Below are 21,440 nucleotides of genomic sequence, written 5' to 3'. Positions count from 1 at the left end.
GGTGTCAGGAACAAGCTGTCAGAGATGGTAATAGAGGCGGGTACAATTTTGTCTTTTAAAAAGCGTTTAGACAGTTACATGGGTGAGATGGGTATAGAGGGATATGGGCCAAATGCAGGCAATTGGGACTAGCTTAGAGGTTTTTAAGAAAAAAAGGGTGACATGGACAAGTTGAGACGAAGGGCTTGTTTCCATGCTGTAAACCTCTATGACTCTATGACACCAGTCATTTGTTCAATTCACTTTATATTTCACAAGCTCTCTGCTAGCATTAGAGGATAGCTTAAGGAGAATCATTAATAGGAAACACCAAAGAGGTTACCTCATGAAATCATCGACAATATAGAAATCAATTCAGAAAATAAATTTGACTAATTCTGTCAGACGATAGACCCTCATGAAAAAGACTAGAATCAGAAAGAGCTTCATAAAATGATTAATATGTGGAAAGACCGTTGGGTATTGGAGGTGAAAGCTCTTGGAATCATTTAAGAAACAGTTGAATGGTATACTGGGATTATAAGGTCTTTCTGCTTGCATATGCGCTTTGTTGGTTCAAATGGCCACAGCTTTCTGTTGGTGTCTTGTGGATTTTCACTATTGAGGGTAGCTTTGTAAAATCTTCAGTTTTTGGGACTGCAGGAGTAGTGAGGCTAAGTTAAAAGCAAAATACTGCGGATGCTGGAACCTGAAACAGAAAAAGCTCAGCAAGTCTGACAGCATCTGTGGAGATTTCTGACGAAGGGTCATCCACACTCAATGTTAGCGCACACAACCCTGCTCTCCTGTCCACATGTCCATCTTTGGCCTTTTGCAATGTTCTAGTGAACTCCAATGCAAACTGGAGGAACGGCACCTCATCTTCCGATTGGGCACTTTACAGCCTTCGGACTGAACATCTGAGTTCAGCCACTTCAGAGCATGAACTCTCCCCTCCACCTTCACCGCATTTCCATTTATTTTTTAATTTCTTCTTTTCATCTCATTCATCCATTTTTATCACCCTTCATTCTCACTTCCATTTTTCCACTTCTTCATTCTTGCTCTCCATCTTGCTACCACCTCCCTTTTAGCACCTTTTTCAGCTGCCTTCATCATCATTTACATTTCCTGTGTCCAATTATAGCCACCCCTTCTCCCTCCACCCTCATAGTATAAATCTCATATGGTTTTCTTTGCTCTTGGCGCCGATGAAGGGTTATCCAGAGTTGAAATGTTGGCTCTATTCTCTCTCCACAGATGCTGTCAGACCTGCTGAGATTTTCCAGCATTTTTTGTTTCTGTTGAGTGAAGCTAATGACTGACTCTATTGCTCCTTCACCTTTAGGCTCCAATTATTGAGTAGATTCTTGAAATCAATCATTCCATAGATCTTTGGAAAAGAGGAGAGCTTTGAGGTGGTTGGAAGGACATTTTTAGAATTGATGTATATTAGAAAACTGGTACAATATGCAGATCACCCACATACTTGTGGACAACTGAGCTGACGAGAATTCACAAAATTAATCTGCCCAAATTTATTAAGACAAAAGATTCAGATCAATGGCAAGTGGGAATAAGTCTGAAATTTCTCACGGAAAGGGAAAATGTTATTGGAATAAGTTACAAGGGAAAGCAAACACCACAAGTGGTTAAAGAGCGAATTAATGGAGAGAGGGAGAGAGGGATATAGTGAGAAGGTGAGAATTGTTCACTTTAGAACAATTGGGTCTGTTGGCCCAAATGGCTTTTTCCTGTTACTAAATTTGTGTTAGCGCCATATGGTATCCCTTTAAAGGGTGATGATGACTCTAGTAAGGAAATCTGTGGACAGCTGGATCTTGGTAGTGTGGGATCTGCTTATATTTTACTATGTACAGCAGCTGTCCGGCTGTTTGTGCTGATACTTGAACTGGGAAGAATTCTGGGAATTTAAAAAATGAAGACGGGGGATGACTCCTCGTCTCTGAAGTGTGGATCCATGCAGCTTGTGTGGTTAACTTACTGGAAGTATATTGATCCGTTAGTTTCTCATGGCTTATATTATAGCTTAACATTATGGGGCTGCTGTGGAAATTTGAATGTTGTGCTCCCTCCCATGCTGTTTGATTTATCCAGGAAAACCCCTGACTGCCTGTACCCCATACTGCCATGGGCAGTAACCCAAGTTGATAAACTCAGTTGTACACAAGGATGTGAGTGATCTGCATATTGCACCAATTTTCTAATATACATCATTGATGCAGAGCTGAAGCATCTGCTACCATATTTTTGAATCCACTTGACAGTGTTTTGTACTCTAAGTGTGACAAGAGAAGCCTGTAAGGCTTCATCAGCACTTACTCATTCTGCTACATGGTGTACAGGCACTAATCTTTCTCCCAATCTCAAATTTGGGGTGGGGTAAAAACAGGAAAATTTGGAGTCTCTGCATATTATCTCTTGGTCTGCTCGTCCGTAATAGTGTACTCATTGTTTTGAGATGGTGATTAGTGCTTTCATGGCAATTTAAGTGCCCCCTAGGAATTGGAAGATGAACCACAAAATTAAGAAAGGAAATGGATGAAGTGTAAGTGTTAAACAGATATCAGGAAGGCCTCTGTTACTCGGTGAAAGCATTGCAAATGACTTGCCAGTCAGGGTAATGGAGACTAAAATGTCAGTTTTGAGTGCAGTTCAAGATTTAGGGTGCTTTGAGGTAAGCTTCATAATCTAAATCTCTGATTTTGCTTATAATTATGTACATGAGCCTAGACTATAAATGATGGGCCATTCAACTACTTTGAAGCCCACTGTCCTTGCAAGACATTCACATTTGCAGCAAGTGACCTGGCTAACTTACCAAAAGCACGAATGCCACTTGCTGCTTCTCCCTTTTCCTTATCTTGGAGGTGTTGAGCTAAATTGCACCTTAGCTGTGGTCTTGGCTAATATGTAGAACCTTTCTGTATCTTTAAGGAAATTGAATCTCACATGTTTGCTGTATGACCACAATATCCTTCCTGTAATAAGATGCTTCTCTCACTGCTGGAAAACGGAGGCATCAAAGCTGTCCCTTGCTTCTATTCTAATACTTCAAACTATCTTAAATAGAGTTCATGTAACCTCTGGGAATAACTGGATGCTGGTATATTTTTATGATGGGGATTGCAAGCAGTTGTGGTTTCCGTGATCAGGCTTGGCTCCCATTTGGCCTGTAATGCTGAATTTTTCACCAACTCCAAACATAATACTTCTCCCTACACCCAAACCTCGGTAATTTCTAGAAATTAATAGAAGTCTTAAATCCAAAACTGAATTTTGGGAATGCCAAACCACCTTCCAGTCAAAAAAATGTCCATTCACCACCATCCTTGTGCTTCCTGTCAGAGAGCTAACTTTGCATCCATACTGCCACTTTCTCAGTTCTGTGGCCTACAATCTTAATAAATCTGTGTGCCACTTTGCTGAATGCCTTCTGAAAGTTCATAGATATAACATCACCTCATCATCTTGATCACCTCTATCAACTCACCAAAGAATCCTTTCTGTCAGCTTGGCCAGACACGATTTAACCAGCCCATGCCAACTCTCCTTCATTAACCCATGCCTTTCCAGAAAGTTTAATTTCTCTCAGACAATGGGTTTCACTGACATCCTGATCACCAATGTTAGGCTGACTAGCCTGTAGTTTGTTGCAAGAGCAGATTGCATTGTGAGCAGTGAATACAGAATACTGTGTTGAAAGAAGTACAGGCAAATTGTTCTTTCACTGGAAGGAGTGTGTAGGTCCCTGGATGGTTAGAAAGGAGGAAGTGAAAGGGCAGATGGGAAAGGGCAAGAGCAGAAAATGGCATTGTTGCAGTGATCTGTGTAGAAGATAGAGGTGAGTGTGTGGACCGGAACAAAATGTTCCACAAAAACAAAGCTGGGACCCATGCGGGTTCCCATAGCAACACTCTGTTGGGAAGAATGAGTAGAGGCAAAGGAGAAATTGTTCAATGTGAGAACAAGTTCAGGCCAGGTAGAAGCTGGTGATGTGGGTAGGAACTGGCTGGGTCGTTGTTCAAGGGAGCGGTAAGAACCCTTGAGCTTTCCTGGGGAGTTGAAGTATAGAGGGCCTGGATATTCCCAAATGAAAAGGAGACAGTTGGAACCAAGGAATGGTTTAGTGATAAAGGGTGTTGATAGAACCGCATGTCAACTGGAAGAGACTGGGCAAGGAGAGAAAAGCTTGAGATAAGAACAGGTTGAAACAGTGGACTAGCAGGGCAGTCCTGTTTAACGACCCCGTGAGGGAGGTAGGAGTGACTGGTGTAGGGACTGAGATTGGAAGTCCTGGAAAGAAAATCTTCAGAAAAGAAGCAAGGTTGGTGACAATCTTTGAAGTAATGGCTTGATAAGTGGTTGGCTCATGTTGTCTGCAACTCATTCTTGTTCAAGTTGTTAACTAATTTTCCTGTGTTGCTATCATATACAACAAGGTATAAATCCATTAAAGCAGTGTAAATGCTGATCATGTAACCACATTCTGCTTTTTGTATATATATATATATAGGCCGAAGATGGATCAAGCAGATGTTTATCGGGGCGTTCCTGATCCCAGCCATGGTGTGTGGAACTGCATTCTTCATAAACTTCATTGCAATGTATTACCACGCATCACGAGCTATTCCTTTTGGAACAATGGTAAGCGTGTCAGAATTGAACACAATCTTCACAAAGTTGAGTCTCAGTGCCGGAAGCCATTCAGTTCGTCCTCCCACAGGAAAATCTTCCCCTCTGCATCAAGTATTAAATGATCTTTGTACACAGACTTCCTCTTTGACATTAGGCTGAGCCTGTCTTTTACTGGTTTAACTCCTGTGTCCTTGTATTTTGTGTAGCTCTGAAGTCTTTCAGCATTGAAACAGTTGAAAAGCTAAAATGTTGAGATGTTTCTAAAACGGAATGCAGCACCCAGGTGGCTTGTCTGGAGAGCTGTGAAACTTAGCAAGGTGGCCTCTCCGCCCCCCTCTATAGCTGAATATTTAGACCACCATCAATAAAGGCAAATGTGAGAGAGCCGCACAGACTGCGTGCTGCTTCTGCATCACCACTCCTCTAAACTACCTCTGGATGGCGCCTCTACACTGACTTTAATCAACGACCAATTTTCTATTTAGCCAGGGCTGGCATTATTTTAAATGGTTTCATTAATCAAAATAAAACTCAAAGTTTCTATTTAAGGAGTTGGGAATCAGGGTTATTTTATTTAACGGAGTGGGCGGGGAGAGGAAGAAGAGAGGATAAAAACCTGAGAGGCCAGGGTTGTAAAGAAAAAGGCCAAATAGTGCCTTTTTCCTGTGTTTAAAGTTGTTTGAAGATCCAAGAGTGGCTGAGGGAGACTGCTGGCAAGCAAATGGCTCAATCTGTCCCTGCCTAAAACTATCCATAGCAAGAGATCACTTCTGCCTTAAAGGTGCCTCCGCGATCAGGCATAAATATTTCGGCGCTCAAGATTTGGTTCCAATCTGCAGTTTTATCATTGAGCTGACAGTTTAAACGTTTAGTACTGTATAGTCTATCAGGAACATTGATGCGTTGCTGGTATTTATCGAAGTTGGAATATTTTGGCCTAGGACTCAGGGTAAGCTAATGCATTCTCTAGAATTGCAGTGATCGGGGATAACAGCAGTCACATTGCACAGATGGCAGAATAAAAATTACAATGCCAGCCAAGCAGTAATTGGATTTAGAATGAGAATTTGGAAAGAGAAGAAATTATAAGACTAAGGCAGTAAGAAAGATGAAGAAATTTTATAACCAGTCCTCACCGTGTAAGCAATACATAAATTGTTGAGCAACCAAGCACATCACACAGAAGGAACCAGAGCACTCGAAAGGAGGAATCGTCTCTGATTGCTCCCATAGCCAATTAATTTTACACAACCTACTAATATCATAAAGCATATAATTGCTTTTATTACTAAACAAAGAACTTAGTGATAGCATAGCCCTCCAAGCTGTAATGCTAAACTCATGCTTAGCAGAATCGCAGGGAAGCCTGCAAGGTTGTCGTTCTGACTTGAGTGTTGTTGCATTAAGCCAAACTGACCTTGATTCAGATTGTACAACGAGTTTGAGGCTAAATGAAGCTAGTTGATGAGCCAGGGATGCATTATAATCTGTCGCCTCTTTGAGTAAGAGGACTGAAAAGTAAAGTAAAAGTTTATTTATTAGTCACAAGTAGGCTTACATTAACACTGCAATGAAGTTACTGTGTAATTCCCCTAGTTGCCACAGTCCGGCACCTGTTCGGGTCAATGCACCCTAACAAGCACGTCTTTCAGAATGTGGGAGGAAACCGGAGCACCCGGAGGAAACCCCCACACACACACAGAGAACGTGCAAACTCCACGCAGACAGTGACCCAAGCTGGGAATCGAACCTGGGTCCCTGGCGCTGTGAAGCAACAGTGCTAGCCACCGTGCCGCCCCCAGTTGCACTAGAGGTTATTGACGTTTGTTTTTTATTGCTGATAAGCTAAGAGTTAAGTAGTTTTCATTCAGGTCAAATGTTTCTTAATTCATATTCACTTTGGCTTACTGTTTGACGACCCAAAGTGATCCAAGCATACCATTTGATATGACACCTTCAAAGTTAAAGCTCAGTACTTTTCCTGGATCCACTGTGGACATTGTGATGCCATGGTTGTCCATATTTTAATGTGTTGTGTTCTCACATTTGCATTTTTCCATCTTACCGAATCCATGATGATCATTAATCATTTGAACGGTGTACAAGGAAGTTCAGAATAACCTTGGTTGGTGGAAATTCTCAGCCAACAATCCCATCTTTATGTATTGTCCTGACTTTGATAAATACTGTGCAGCACTTGCAGTCACCCATTATCTGCATACAATCATTTTCAATCCTATTCGCATCAATTTATCAAAATATCTCAGCGACACAATATAAGCAAAATACATAGTGAAGTTGAATTGACTTTTAAGATGTTCTTTTTCTTCTTGAAGGTTGCCGTGTGCTGCATTTGTTTTTTTGTCATCCTTCCACTGAACCTGGTGGGGACTATTCTTGGTAGAAATATGTCAGGACAGCCCAACTTTCCTTGTCGTGTTAATGCAGTACCGCGTCCAATTCCAGAGAAGAAATGGTGAGTACATAGAAAAATTCTATGAAATATTTTTGGGATATGTACAGTTTAATTTTTAAAAGGAGAATGTGAAAGCTCCAAGTTGAATAATGGTGCAGGTTGCAGTATCCTTTGTATTGTTGAAATGACTTTGGGAGTCATTGAGATCTGCTTCTTGGTGGCACCAGCTGTACTGTTCAGAGTCAATCTCATGCATTCCAGTAGAATGTAGTCAGTGCAGACAGCAATGAGAATGTGTTCATGTTACAACATTTAGACTGAGAATTAACTGGAAGAATGATATCAAACACTGACAGAGTCACAGAAAAAGATAGGAGACTTGACCAAAAGCCTAGTCAAAGAGGCAGATTTTGAGAAGTGGCACAATAGCACAGTGATTAGCACTGCTGCCTCAAACATCAGGGACCTGGCCTTGGGTGTCTGCGTGGGTTTCCCACGGGTGCTCCGGTTTCCTCCTATAGTCAAAAGATGCGCAGGTTAGGTGGATTGGCCATGACAAATTGCCTCTTGGTTTCCAAAATGTGTAGGTTATGGGGATTAGCAGATGCTCAGTCAGACAGCTGGTGCAGACTCGATGGGCCCAATCACCACCACCTGCACTGTCGGGATTCTATAATTCTAAGCATTTTTCAGGAGGTGGGAGAGGTTCAGGCTGGGAATTCCACAGAGCTTACTGACCCAGGTAGCTGAAGGTACACTCTTCAATGGTGAGGCAGTTAGAAACATGGGGATTTTGTTGGGGTGGGGGTGGGGGTGTGTGAAAAGAGTTGGAGGAGCACAAACATCTGAGAGCTATAGGGCTGCAGGATCACTGAGCTGAAGTAAGCTATTTCAAGCCTACTCTGCCAATTTACTGGATGATGGCTGATCGTCTCCCTCAACACCATCTTCCCACGCTATCCCCATATCCGTTGATGTCATTGGCTTCTAGAAACCTATTGCCCTGTGTTTTGAACATACTCAATGACGGAGCCTCCACAGCAACACTCGGGAAGAGAATTCCAAAGATTCACCACCCTAATTTAAAGCTCTAATTTTGTTTAACTACTAACTTGTGTCGGACCTATACCTAAATCCTCTGAAAATTCAGATGCACTACAATCATTGGTTCTCCTTTACGTATTCTGCTAGTAACATCCTCCAAAAAAACTCCCAACAGATTTGTCAAACATGATTTCCCTTTCATAAATCCGTATTGACTCTGTTCAATCTCACCATTGTCTTGTACATGCCCAGTTATCACATCCTTTACAATAGATTCTAGCGTTTTCCCTCGTTGTTTGATAGTACAGAAATTGAAAACTAGACTTTTTTTCGAAGCTTTTCATTTTGCACTTGTCAGGACAATTCATTGGTATGTGAAATACTTCCCACAAGGTCGTTGTCCGTTCACCAAATCCCAGATTTATTCACAATAGTAAGTAATACTCAGGCAGGTACTTCCCAGTACAGAGTGTACCCCCTGAGTGCCGGTTACCTGGACCCTCCACATTCCATACCGTTGCAGGGCTCCTGGATGGGGACAGCATTAACTGCCTCAATCAGGGAGCTCATGTTCTAACAGGTCCACTTCGTGGACCGCATTAAAGTCATTACGGTACAAGTTGTCCTGATGAGTGCAAGATGAAAAGCTTCGACAAAATGTCTGTCTTTTCAGCAATACTCATTTTCCCTACCACTGATGTCAGGCTACTTTGTATTTAGTTGGTAACATTTCTAATCTGAAGGCACCATTCCAGAATCTATATTATTTTGAAAGATGATCGCCAATGTGTCTGTCATCTCCACAGCCACCTCTTTAAAAGCTCTGTGATGTGGGTCATCAGGCCCAGGGAATTTATCGACTTGCCCTAAAGGTCGTGGAGGCTCAGTCACTAAGTATGTTCAAGGCTGAGATAGACATCTTTAATCAGTAAACAGAATCAAGGGTTTTGGAGATAAGGTGGGAAAGTGGAGTTGAGGATTATCATATCAGATCAGTCATGATCTCATTGACAGAGCAAACTCGATGGGCCAAATGGCCTACGTCTGCACCTATGTGTCATGAACCTCCAGCCCCATTAATTTTCCCAGCACTACTTTTTCACTCGTACTAATTTTCTTAAGATCCTCAGTCTCGCGCCTCCCAATATTTCAGGGAGAATTTTTGTATTTTCCTCCGTGAAGACATAAAAAGTATTTGTTTATTCTCTCCTCCATTTCCTTATTCCCCACTATAAATTCCCTGCCTGCAGTGGGCCCAAATTTATTAACCTTTTCCTTTTTACATACCTACAAGAGATTTTACAGCCTGTTTTAAGTTCGCTAATTTAATTTCATAATCTATTTTCTCTTTCTTGTTTGCTGAATATGAAAATGCTCCCAATCCTCAGGCTTACTACTTTTTTTGGCAACTTTAGATGCCTCTTCCTTAGATCTAATAGAATCTTTAACTTGTTAACCTTCGTTGGATTACCTTTCCTGCTGGCTTTTTGTACCTTACAGGCGTGTAAATTTGTTGCAAACCATGTATTCTTTAAATGCTAACCATTGCTTGTCTGATGTCATACTTATTAATGTAGCTCCCCAATCTATCTCAGCCAACTCGCCCCTCATGCCTTCATAATCTCCCATGTTTAGATTAAAACCCTGGTTTCAGATTGCACTACGACACTTTCAAACTTCATGTACCAAAACAAAGAACAGTAAAGCACAGGAACAGGCCCTTCGGCCCTCCAAGCCTGCGCCGATCATGCCTGCCTAAACTAAAGCCGTATGTACTTATGGAGTCCGCACCCTTCCATTCACGCCCTATTCATGTATTTGTCTAGATGCCCCTTAAATACCACAATCGTACCTGCTCCCACCACCTCCCCAGGCAGCGCGTTCCAGACATTCACCACCCTCTGTAAAAAAAAACTTGCCTCGCACATCTCTTCTAAATTTTTCCCCACGTACCTTAAACCTATGTCCCCTAGTACTTGACTTTTCTACCCTAGGAAAGAGCTTCTGACTATCCACTCTGTCCATGCCATTCATAATTTTGTAAACTTCTATCAGGTCACCACTCAACCTCCGTTGTTCCAGCGAGAACAAATCGAGTTTATCCAACCTCTTCTCATAGCTAATACCCTCCAGACCAGGCAGCATCCTGGTAAACCTCTTCTGTATCCTCTCCAAAGTGTCCACATCCTTCTGGTTGTGAGGCGACCAGAATTGTACACAATGTTCCAAATGAGACCTAACTAAGGTTCTGTACAGCTGCAGCATGACCTGCCAACTTTTATACTCAATGCCCCGACCGATGAAGGCAAGCATGCCGTGTGCCTTCTTGACTACCTTGTCCACCTGCATGTCCACCAATCACTGAAAGTGGCAATGTACACCCAGATCTCTGCGTATCAATACTGCTAAGGTTTCTGCCATTCGCTGTATAATTCCTACATGCATTGGACCTTCCAAAATGCAATATCTCTCACTTTTCCGGATTAAACTCCATCTGCCATTTCTGCGCCCAAGTCTCCAAACGATCTTTATCTTGCTGTGACCTCTGACAATCCTTTTCACTATCCGCAACTCCACCAATTTTTGTGTCATCTGCGAACTTACTGATCAGACCAGCTATATTTTCCTCCAAATCATTTTATATATACTACGAACACAAAGGGGCCAGAACTGATCCCTGTGGAACACCGCTAGTCACAGCCTTCCATTCAGAAAAGCACCCCTCTACTGCTACCTTCTGTCTTCTATGGCCAAGCCCGTTCTGCATCCATCTCGCCAGCTCTCCTCTGGTCCCATGTGACTTCACCTTTCCTATCAGTCTCCCATGAGGTACCTTGTCAAAGGCTTTACTGAAGTCCATGTATACAACAGTTACCTACTAAACATTTGCTGCCCTATGCTGTTCCCTAGCTCCAACCAAACTGATTCATTATTTTCCAATCTAAGATTCTCTCTCATTAGAGTGCTGATTCCATCCCCTTTTCCTTTTTGCCTATTCTTCCTAAATTCCCTTGAACTTTCAGTTCCCAGCCTTGGTCACCCTTCAGCCACATCTCTGTAATAACAGTTAGATCATATCTTTTTACTTCTTTATACCCCAGGTGTGGGATATAAACTACGGATGTTTTGCTCCAGTTGTATAGTGTATTAGTGAGATCATATCTGGTGTTTTGGCCTCCATTATTTGAAGCATAGATTGCATTAGAAGCATTTCAAAGACAGTTCACTCAACTGGAATGAGGGGGTTACCCTATGAGGAAAGATCAAACAGGTTGGCCCTGTATCCTTTGGAATTTACAAGAATGATGAGTTGATTTTATTGAAACATACTAGATCCTGAAGGAACTTAACAAGGTGGATACTGAAAGGATGTTTTGCCTTGTAGGAGAGACTAGAACTAGTAGGGGACACAATTTTTAAAAAAAGGGGGTCTCCCATTTAAGATGGTGATGAGAAATCTTTTCTGGAGTCTGGAACTCTCCTCCCAATAGAGTGGTGAAGGCAGAGTCATTGAATATTTTTAAGGCGAAGTTAAGTCCCTTGTCAATCAAGAATCTAAGGGTGTTGGAAGGAAAGTGGAATTGCGGACACAATCCAATCAGGCATGATCTTCTAGATTGGTGGAGCAGGCTGGATGGTCCAAATGTCCTTCTGCTCCTAATACATACATTCATGTGCTTTTTTTATTCATATGAGCTGGGCATCACTGGTTAGGCCAGCACTTATTGCCCATCCTTAATTACCCTTGAAACTGCCGCCTTGAACAGCTGCAGTCCATGTGGTGCAGCACCCACAGTGCTGTTAGGGAGGGGTTTCCAGGTCTTGATCCAGCGACAGTGAAGGAACAGCGTGGTGGCACAGTTGTCGGCACTGCTGCCTCTGTGTCAGGGCCCCAGGTTCAATTCCAATTTCAGGTGACTCTGCGGAGTTTGCAGGTTCACCCAGTGTCTGTGTACATTTCCTCTGGGTGCTCTAGTTTCCTCCCACAGTCCAAAGATGTGCAGGTTAGGTGAATTGACCACACTAAATTGCCCCTTAGTGTTCCAAGATGTGTAGGCAAGGACGTTTAGCCATAATAAATGTGTGGGGTTACAGGGATAGGGTGGGGAAAGGGCCTGGGTATGGCACTCTGCCAAAGAGTCGGTGCCAACTGAATGGGCCGATTGGCCTACCCCTGCACTCCAGCGATTCTATGATTTGGCTTGAAGGGGAGCTTCCAACTGGTGATTTTTCCCAGCTGCCTGTGTATGGTATGCAGGAACACAGAGGTTTAAAAACAAAGATGAGGATTTTGAAATGAGGCATAATTTAATCGGGAGCTGCTGCAGGGCACGGAGCCCAGGAATGATGGATAAATGGGAAATGGTTAAAGTTAGGATGTGGGCAGGTGAGTTCAAGGTGAAGTGTACAAGGCGGGAGGCCGACTAAAAGAGCATTGGAATAGTCCGGAGGTCACAGTGACATTGAGGGTTTCTGCAGCAGATAGGCAGAGGCGGGGATGTGGGATGTTATGGAGGTTTAAGTAGCTGGTCTGAATGATGGAGAGGATACAGGGCAGAAAGCTCAATGTCACTCCAAGGTTATAAATGATTTGATTCATCCTTATGCCAGTGAAAGGAATGAAATCAGTGGCTCGGGAACGGAGCTTGTACTGTTGACTGAAGGAAGTAGCTTTGGTCTTGTCCTATCATCTGTCGCCGTGTGCCTGGAAGGTGTCAACCAAAGGTTATGGTTTCAAGTTCCACTCCCAAAGCTTGTGCACATAAACCAGGTGAAGTCCCAGTGTAGGACTGAGGGAGTGCTGCAGCTTTCTGAAGTGACACATTTCAGATCAGATGTTAAACCCATTTTGATCTTTCCTGTCATATCGATGCAGAAGGTCCCATGACGCCATTTGAAATTCAGAGAGGCTCTCCCCCTATTCTGGCCAATGTTTATCCATCAATCAGCACCAATCACAGAACAATTGCAACACAAGGAGGTTATTCAGCCCATCTGATTGCACTGACTTTCTGAAGGCAGAATTCACCGAGTGCCATTCTCCTGCCTTCTCCTCGTAACCCTGTACATTCATCTTTTTCAAGTAATCCAATTCCCTCTTGAATGCCTCAATTGAGCCTGTCTCCACCGCACTGTCAGAGCACACATTCCAGACCCTAACCACTCGCTGTCTCCGCACTGTCAGAGCACACATTCCAGACCCTAACCACTCACCGTCTCCGCACTGTCAGAGCACACATTCCAGACCCTAACCACTTGCTGTGTTAAAAAGTTTCTCCTCGTGTCTGCATTGCTTCTTTTGCCAATTACCTTAAATCTGTGCCCACTCGTCCTTGATCCACCAATTCCCCTATCTACTCTGTCCAGGCCCCTTGTGATTTTGACTACCTCTATCAAATCTTCTCTCAGTCTTCTCTTCCCCAGGGAAGTCAGTGTCAACCTCTCCAGTCAATCTACATAACTGAAGCTCCTCATCCCTAGAACCATTCTTGTGAATCTTTTCTTCACTCTCTCCAACGCCTTCACATCCAAAGTACGGCACCCAGGCTGGAAACTACTCCAGTTGAAGCTGAACTTCTGCCTTGTCTCAGCATAGCCTCCTTACTCTTGTACTCTATGGTCCTCTTAATAAAGCCCTGGATACTGCTTGCTTTATTAACTGCTCTCTCAACCTGTCCTGCCACCTTCAATGATTTATGCACATATACACCCAGGTTCCTCTGCTCCTTCAAAGTTGTACCTTTTATTTTATATACCCTCCATGTTCTTCCCGCCAGAATGAACCACATCTTACTTCCCTGCATTGAATTTCATCTACCATGTGTCCATCTAGTCCATCAACTTGTCTATGCCCTTTCAAAGTTCTACATATCCTCTTCATTGTTCATAATGCTTCAAAGTTTCGTTTCATCGGCAAACTTTGAAATTGTGTTCTATGCGCCATGGTCTAAGTCATTCCAATAACAGGTGATGGGTTAATATTGGTTGTTTGTGGGAGCTTGCTGTGTGGGTAAATTGTTTATCTCTGTGACTGTTTAAAACTGCTTTATGTGAAGCACTTTGGAATGTCCTGAAATTGTGAAGGACACTATTTAAATGTTGGTCCTTTATCTAGAAAAGATTGGTTAGTGTTTGAATTTCGATCCTTCTCGAACACTGGCGTGCTAAGACTGAATAATTTTACTTTATCCCTGTGATGCAGTCAGGATTGCATTTATTGTTGTTGTGTCTTTACTGCAGAGCGGCTTGCGAGGCCACTTCACAGGGTGCTGAGAGGCAATTTATCAAATTCAGATTCACAATTTGCCATGACTTGAACTCATGACCCCACTCTTGCTGGTTCAGAAACCATAATCACTGAACTAGTTTACCCTTGAAAACAAGGGAGGATAGGGAACTGCAAGAAACCAGGAGTCCAGAACATGAACTGTCACAATACAGTCGGAGGTTAACAGTTTCGGGTTTTTTAAAATGAAGGAAGTTTGCAAGGTTAAGAATTGCAAAATGATTCAAAGATCATCTCAGGCAGGGAAAATGAGAAGATTAAAGTAGCTCCAAAAAGGAAGGCAGTGAAAAAAGTGGTTTCAGAAATGGGTAGGAAATTCAGGACATTTAATAATTTCAGACATTATGGTCCCATCTTCTCTTCCCCACCCCCTGCCTCCTCCCATTTCACCGCCTGACTTTAATCTTCATTCTTTAGAAGGCTTGCTCATGTAGTTGCCGCTATCACATCACTGGGAAGTACTTAGTGTCCATTTTGCCTGCAATCCTCACTAGCATTCAACAAGGTGCTTAAGCTAGTAATTTAACATTTTGAATGCGCCTTGTATAAATGCTTAGTGGTCTGTGGAATACTGTGTTTATCCAGTTCTATTTGAGTGCTCTCTGGGGGGGGTAAAAAGGCAATTCACAATTTCCTTCAGCGGGTGAAAACAGGCTCTATCCTCTGTTGTTGGAAGGGTAGAAGTTGTTAACCTTTTGACCTTGCTGTGCAGAGGAAGCTAGCTCACACAACCAAACTAAAAGGCCTCTTCACAGTTGGAATCTCTTTTGGACAATGCTGCATCCACAGATGATGCTTTTGACTTGTTGCATTAAGCTGACTATTTCTAATTTTGATCTTGTGTTGCAGGTTCATGGAGCCTGCTGTTATTGTATGCTTGGGTGGAATCCTGCCTTTTGGATCTATTTTTATTGAAATGTAAGTTTCTTTGTGCTGTGCGCTCTTCATTCTGCCTCAGCACAGGTTCACATTGTATTGTGTAGTTCAAGGCTGAATTCATAACTTACATTGATGCTCCATAATGGATTATAGAATAGAATTTTACAGCACAGATGAAGGCTATTCAGCCCATTGTGTCAGTGCTGGCTGTCCTGAGGAGCGATCTGCATGCTGTCACTCCCTTATCCCCTCCTCGCATCCCTTCTCATCAGATACTTCAACATTTTAGAAAACGCAGCAAAAGCTAGAGCACAGAAGGAGGTCATTCTGCCCACCCAAAAGATGACTCCCTCCCCACACAGCCTAATCCTTCTTTCCAGCGTTGGTTTGTAACCCTGCAGGTTCCAGCACCTGAGGTGCCAATCCAGACATCTTTAAAATGAGTTGAGGGTTTGTGCCTCTGCTGCCCCCTCAGGCAGTGAGTTCCAGACCCCCCACCACCCCTCCGTGTGAAAATGGTCTTCCTCATTTCCCATCTAATCCTTCTATCGATCGTAATCACAAGCGACATTAATGAAATGGCCTCAAAAAGAAAGGTGGGCACTGAGTTACTATCTTTGAAAAGTCCTTCACTTTCAGTAGCTGCTTAGATCTAATTTTTTGGAGAGAAGGAAATATCTGTTCAGCAAAGCAAAATACTGCAGGTGTTGCAAATGCTCAGCCGGTCTGACGGCACTGGTTCTGACAAAGGGTCATCAAGCTGAAAGATTAATTCTGTTTCTGTGGGAAAATGCTGCCCGCACTGAGTATTTCCAGCATTTTCCACATCTACCCTGTCTTAAGTATATTTCATTGCAATCTGAAAGTAATGAGGTGTCTTATTGAGACTGTTTATCTGAGGTACTTGTAGTGTTGTTGGGATTCAATGCATTGCTACAAATATATTATAAGGAAACATCACGCTAAAGTCTGTGTATTTCACTGTAGCAGTGCGATAATTATCTTTATTCATTGCCACATCTAAACCTCTGCCAGCAGCTTTAACAAATCAGTGTTCTACAGCAGAGGTCTCCAAACTATGGCCCGCGGGCCACATCCGGCCCGCAGCGGGCTGCACCCGGATCGGAGTTCGGAGACTGCTGTTCTACAGTTAAAAGTTCTTGTGCAGAAATAACCCAGGTTTCAGTGTGTTTGTTATAATTCAATGAAAATTTCATGCAGTTACTGAAATAATTTAATGTTGGCTGCAGTAATGTAATGAGTTTCTAAATTGCAATGCATTGGAGCATTTGGGAAAATTCTAAAACTCAGTATATTTTTTTGATGCGTTCTGAAGAAGCGTCATATTGGACTCAACACATTAACTCCCCCTCTCCGCAAATCCTGTCTTGTTGTCAAATAGAAACTTGTTTTGTACCAGTTTTGTTTAAACGTGCAATGTAGATTCAGCCTTTGGGTGGGGGTGGGGCGGTGGCATGTATCTGGCTATGGAATGGATGCAGTTGGAACCAACTAACTGCAGAATTTGTGACTGGTTTTGTTTCTGTTTAGTGGTGCTCACCAAGGATAGGAATTTAGCAATGATCATGCTATTGAATGTCAAGGGATTGGTTAGATACTTTTCTCATTGGACTAATCATTGTCCCAACTACATGTGGTACAAATGTTACTTGCCTGAATGTTGTCCAATATCTTGCTGCATTGGGGCACAGATTGCTTCATTATCTGAGGAGTTGCGAATACACTGCAGTCATCTGTGGACATGTCCACTTATGATGATGGAATATGATGTGGAGATGCTGGTATTGGACTGGGATGGACATGGTGAGAGATCACACAACACCAGATTATAGTCCAACAGGTTTATTTGAAATCACAAGCTTTTGGAGCGCTACTCCTTCGTCAGATGAAGGAAGGACAAAGGTTACAGATTGTGATGGAATACAATTCTGATGCTGATGGCGTACAGTACCTCATGGATGCCCAGTTATGAGCAATAAGATTTGTTCTGAAACTACCAAGTTAGCACAGTGGTAATGCCACACAACATAATGGTGGACATCATTTTCACAAGCACTGCAGTAGTCACTCCTACCATTGCTATCTTGGGAGGGCGCATCTGTGACAGGTAAATTGGTAAAGATGCGGTTAATCAAATAATCAAACAGTGCAGAAGAGGCCCATCAGCCCATCGAGTCTGCACGACACGTGAGAAACACTTGAACTCCCATCTTTGGCCTTTGCCCCATAGCCCTGAATGTTATGATGTGCCAAGTGCTCATCCAGGTACTTTGTAAAGGATGTATAACATGCTGACCAGAACTGTGCACAGTTAAGTAGATTTATTTTCTCTTTTTGGTCCTGTCGTCATCTTCTACAAACCCAGCCTGGCAACTATATTCTTCAGCTGCTCCAAACCACACTTAGTGACAAACATTGAACTCAGCAATCTGTGCTCTTGCCGTTGGTGTTCAGCAAGATGGAGTACTGAGTCATCAATTGAGGACAGAGTTGTAGGTAGCGATTAGGAGGTTACTTGCCGGTGTTTGACTTGACAACATGAGACTTCATGGGAATAGAACATAGAACATAGAACATTACAGCGCAGAACAGGCCCTTCGGCCCACGATGTTGCACCGACCAGTTAAAAAAAAAAAAAACTGTGACCCTCCAACCTAAACCAATTTCTTTTCGTCCATGAACCTATCTACGGATCTCTTAAACGCCCCCAAACTAGGCGCATTTACTACTGATGCTGGCAGGGCATTCCAATCCCTCACCACCCTCTGGGTAAAGAACCTACCCCTGACATCGGTTCTATAACTACCCCCCCTCAATTTAAAGCCATGCCCCCTCGTGCTGGATTTCTCCATCAGAGGAAAAAGGCTATCACTATCCACCCTATCTAAACCTCTAATCATCTTATATGTTTCAATAAGATCCCCTCTTAGCCGCCGCCTTTCCAGCGAAAACAATCCCAAATCCCTCAGCCTCTCCTCATAGGATCTCCCCTCCATACCAGGCAACATCCTGGTAAACCTCCTCTGCACCCTCTCCAAAGCCTCCACATCCTTCCTGTAATGTGGGGACCAGAACTGCACACAGTACTCCAAGTGCGGCCGCACCAGAGTTGTGTACAGTTGCAACATAACGCTACGACTCCTAAATTCAATCCCCCTACCAATAAACGCCAAGACACCATATGCCTTCTTAACAACCTTATCTACTTGATTCCCAACTTTCAGGGATCTATGCACACATACACCTAGATCCCTCTGCTCCTCCACACTATTCAAAGTCCTCCCGTTAGCCCTATACTCAACACATCTGTTATTCCTACCAAAGTGAATTACCTCACACTTCTCCGCATTAAACTCCATCCGCCACCTCTCGGCCCAACTTTGCAACCTGTCTAAGTCTTCCTGCAAACTACGACACCCTTCCTCACTGTCTACCACACCACCGACTTTGGTGTCATCAGCAAATTTGCTAATCCACCCAACTATACCCTCATCCAGATCATTAATAAATATTACAAACAGCAGTGGCCCCAAAAAATGTTGAGGACTTCCAAGCGCCACTGCCCCCTGACTGTACACCACTATGCTGCGACTTCTGGTAGATCTGTCCTGCTAGTGAGACAGGATAGCAGTATATACCCAAGGATATTGATGACATCTGAAATGTTAGCTGAAGGGTTTCCTTCTGCGAGTATGACTGTTAGGCTGATGCTTGACTAGTCTGTATGACAGCTGTCCCAGTTTTGGCACAGATCCCCAGATGTTAATGAGGCATCCTAGGCTATATCAATAGAGGCATGCACAAAAGCCAGAAAGTTTGTTATACTTGCATAAACACTGATTTGGCTCCTGGACTATTGTGTTCAGTTCTGGGGATCACACTTTAGGAAGGATGTGAAGGTATGATCGAGGTATGGAAGAGATTCACGAGAATGGTTTCAGGGAGGATAAGCGTTAGTCACCTAGAAAGATTGAAGAAGTTAGGGCTGTTCTCCTTGAAGAAATGGGGATTGCGAGGAAATTTGACAAAGATACTCAAAATCACTGGGGAGTCTGGAGAGTAGATAGGAAGAAACTATTCCCACTGGTGGAAGGATTGTCAACCAGAGAGCACAGCTTTGAGGTAATTGGTAAAAGAAGCAATAGTGACATGAGAAAAATCTTTTTCAAGCAGTGAGTGGTGAGGATCTGGAATCCACCACCTGTGTGTGCGCACGTGCATGGTGGAGGCAGGGTCAGTCGAGGCTTGCAAAAAGGAATTGGGTTGTTATATGCAATGCAAAAAGACTCCAGAGCTATGGGGAACAGGCAAGGGAGTGGCACAAGGTGAGTTGCTTCCTCAAGGGCCAGCACAGAAGCAGCAGGCTGAATGGCCTTTTTCTGTGCTGCAACCACTCTGAATCTGAGAACTTTGCAGAGTCAGTGTTATGGTTCAGGTCAGAAATTCCAGTGTTTTATGGAGCCTGCCTGGATCATAAGTTTTGCCTCTTTAATTTGTCTAGGATAAGCACGATATGTTTCACCTCACGTATGATTCAAATGACCCACTAGGGAGCTTTTATCAAGCAAAGTTTATTTAAGAATATAGTTAACGTGTATAGTAAGAAAATTAGCAATCACTGTTATTAATTACAAACAAACCAACCACAATAATGTACCTCAACAAATATATCTAATGTGTTCCAATCAAACCAATCCTGTAGACAAAGGACCCTTTCCACAGGTTTAACACAGCAAAGACCAATGCTCATGTGATACTGGAATTGAGACCTTTGGATGAAGTTTGCAGTTCTCTGGATAGACTCAGAACAGGTTAGAACAGCTTCCCAAAACACCAGGGACTCTAGGCAAGCCACCAACAGCCGATTCCCCCCTTCAGAAAGGCAAGACCTGGCTTTCAGCTAACCAGCAGAATTTCCAAAACCAGAGAGAGAGAGACACTCCTTTTCAGCTTGATGCCCCTTCTAAAACTAAAACTCACCTGCAGATCCAAACTGAAAATGAAAACAAAACTATCATCTGACCTGCCAACCGGTTTTTCTCCTAACAATGCAGAGTCATAAACATCCCAGTAAAAATAAACAATCCGCTGTTTAAGCAGCAATAAAAAGACTCTCATAGACAGCCGGGCAACAATGAGGAAAAACGAACTGAAAAGGTTTGCTTATAACTGCAGAGTGCATGATTTTTAAAAAAAAACACCTTTCTAAAGGTACACTAAAGTCACAGTTGGGCAAAGTCTTCTTTTGTAGTGTCCAACACTTGTGTCGAAACCAGATGATCAGTCCAATTTTATGAGGCTTTTTCATTGCAGTTTAATACAATGGAGTGACTTTCGAGGTCATTTCAGAGAACGTTTACTGAACCAGGTGGGTATTTTATGACTTTCCAGTTGTTTCATGGTCACTGTTGCTGATGTTAGGTTTTTAACCCACATTTATTTAAACGACTGAACTTGCGGCCAACTGCCTTGGTGGGATTTGACAACTACTGCTTATGTTGCTAAGGCACCTTTACATTAACAAAATGTCCTGAGGCACTTCACGGTGGTGATATAAATTAGACGCCAAGCCGCATTAGGCAAGATTCAGACATACAGTCAAAGGATTGATCAAGGAGAGAGGTTTTATAGAGTGTCTTAAAGGAGAAAAGAGGGGGAGAGAATCAAAGGTGGACTGAGGGAATTTGAGAACCTAGTGCCAAGGCAGCTGAAGGCACAGCCACCAGTGATGGAGCGATTAAAATCAGGGATATGCAAGAGGCTAGCATTGGATGAGCGCAGATATCTCTGAGGGCTGTGGGGCTGGAGAAGAGTAAAAGGAAGGAGGAACATGTATATGGAGGGAATTGAAAACAAGGATGAGTGTTTTAAAATCAAGGTGTCAGTTAACTTTGTGTTCAGATCATCAATCCAGACTTCCGGATTTTTATAATTAAAACAGAAAATGCTGGGATACTCGGCAGGTCTGGCAGCATCTGCGAAGCGGGAAACAGTTACCCTTTCAGGTTGACGGTTAACCTTTAGTCGGAACCAGAATTGAAATTACTGTGCGTTACTGGCCAAGTAACATAACCACTGTGCTACCATCCCACTGCTAGGAATACTGAAGGACACAGACCCATCCGGGGCAATTGCTGTGAGATGACAAATGTCTCA

The 21,440-nt window shown here is 43.0% G+C and overlaps 1 protein-coding gene across 1 annotated transcript in view; it reads left to right on the top strand.

The window, feature by feature from the left end:
• Positions 1 to 21,440, top strand: part of tm9sf3 (transmembrane 9 superfamily member 3) — a 144,161-nt gene that overhangs the window by 108,277 nt on the left and 14,444 nt on the right. Inside the window, exons 9-11 of the mRNA XM_078199779.1 lie at positions 4,517 to 4,647; positions 6,975 to 7,114; positions 15,234 to 15,302. Coding sequence (XP_078055905.1) covers positions 4,517 to 4,647; positions 6,975 to 7,114; positions 15,234 to 15,302 — 340 coding nt within the window. The remainder of the gene's footprint in view (positions 1 to 4,516; positions 4,648 to 6,974; positions 7,115 to 15,233; positions 15,303 to 21,440) is intronic.

Source organism: Mustelus asterias, chromosome 28, assembly GCF_964213995.1.
Source record: "Mustelus asterias chromosome 28, sMusAst1.hap1.1, whole genome shotgun sequence".
NCBI classification, from domain to species: Eukaryota; Metazoa; Chordata; class Chondrichthyes; order Carcharhiniformes; family Triakidae; genus Mustelus; species Mustelus asterias.
The sequence above is the reverse complement of the archived record's forward strand: the minus strand, read 5'-3'. Positions and strand labels throughout refer to the sequence as shown.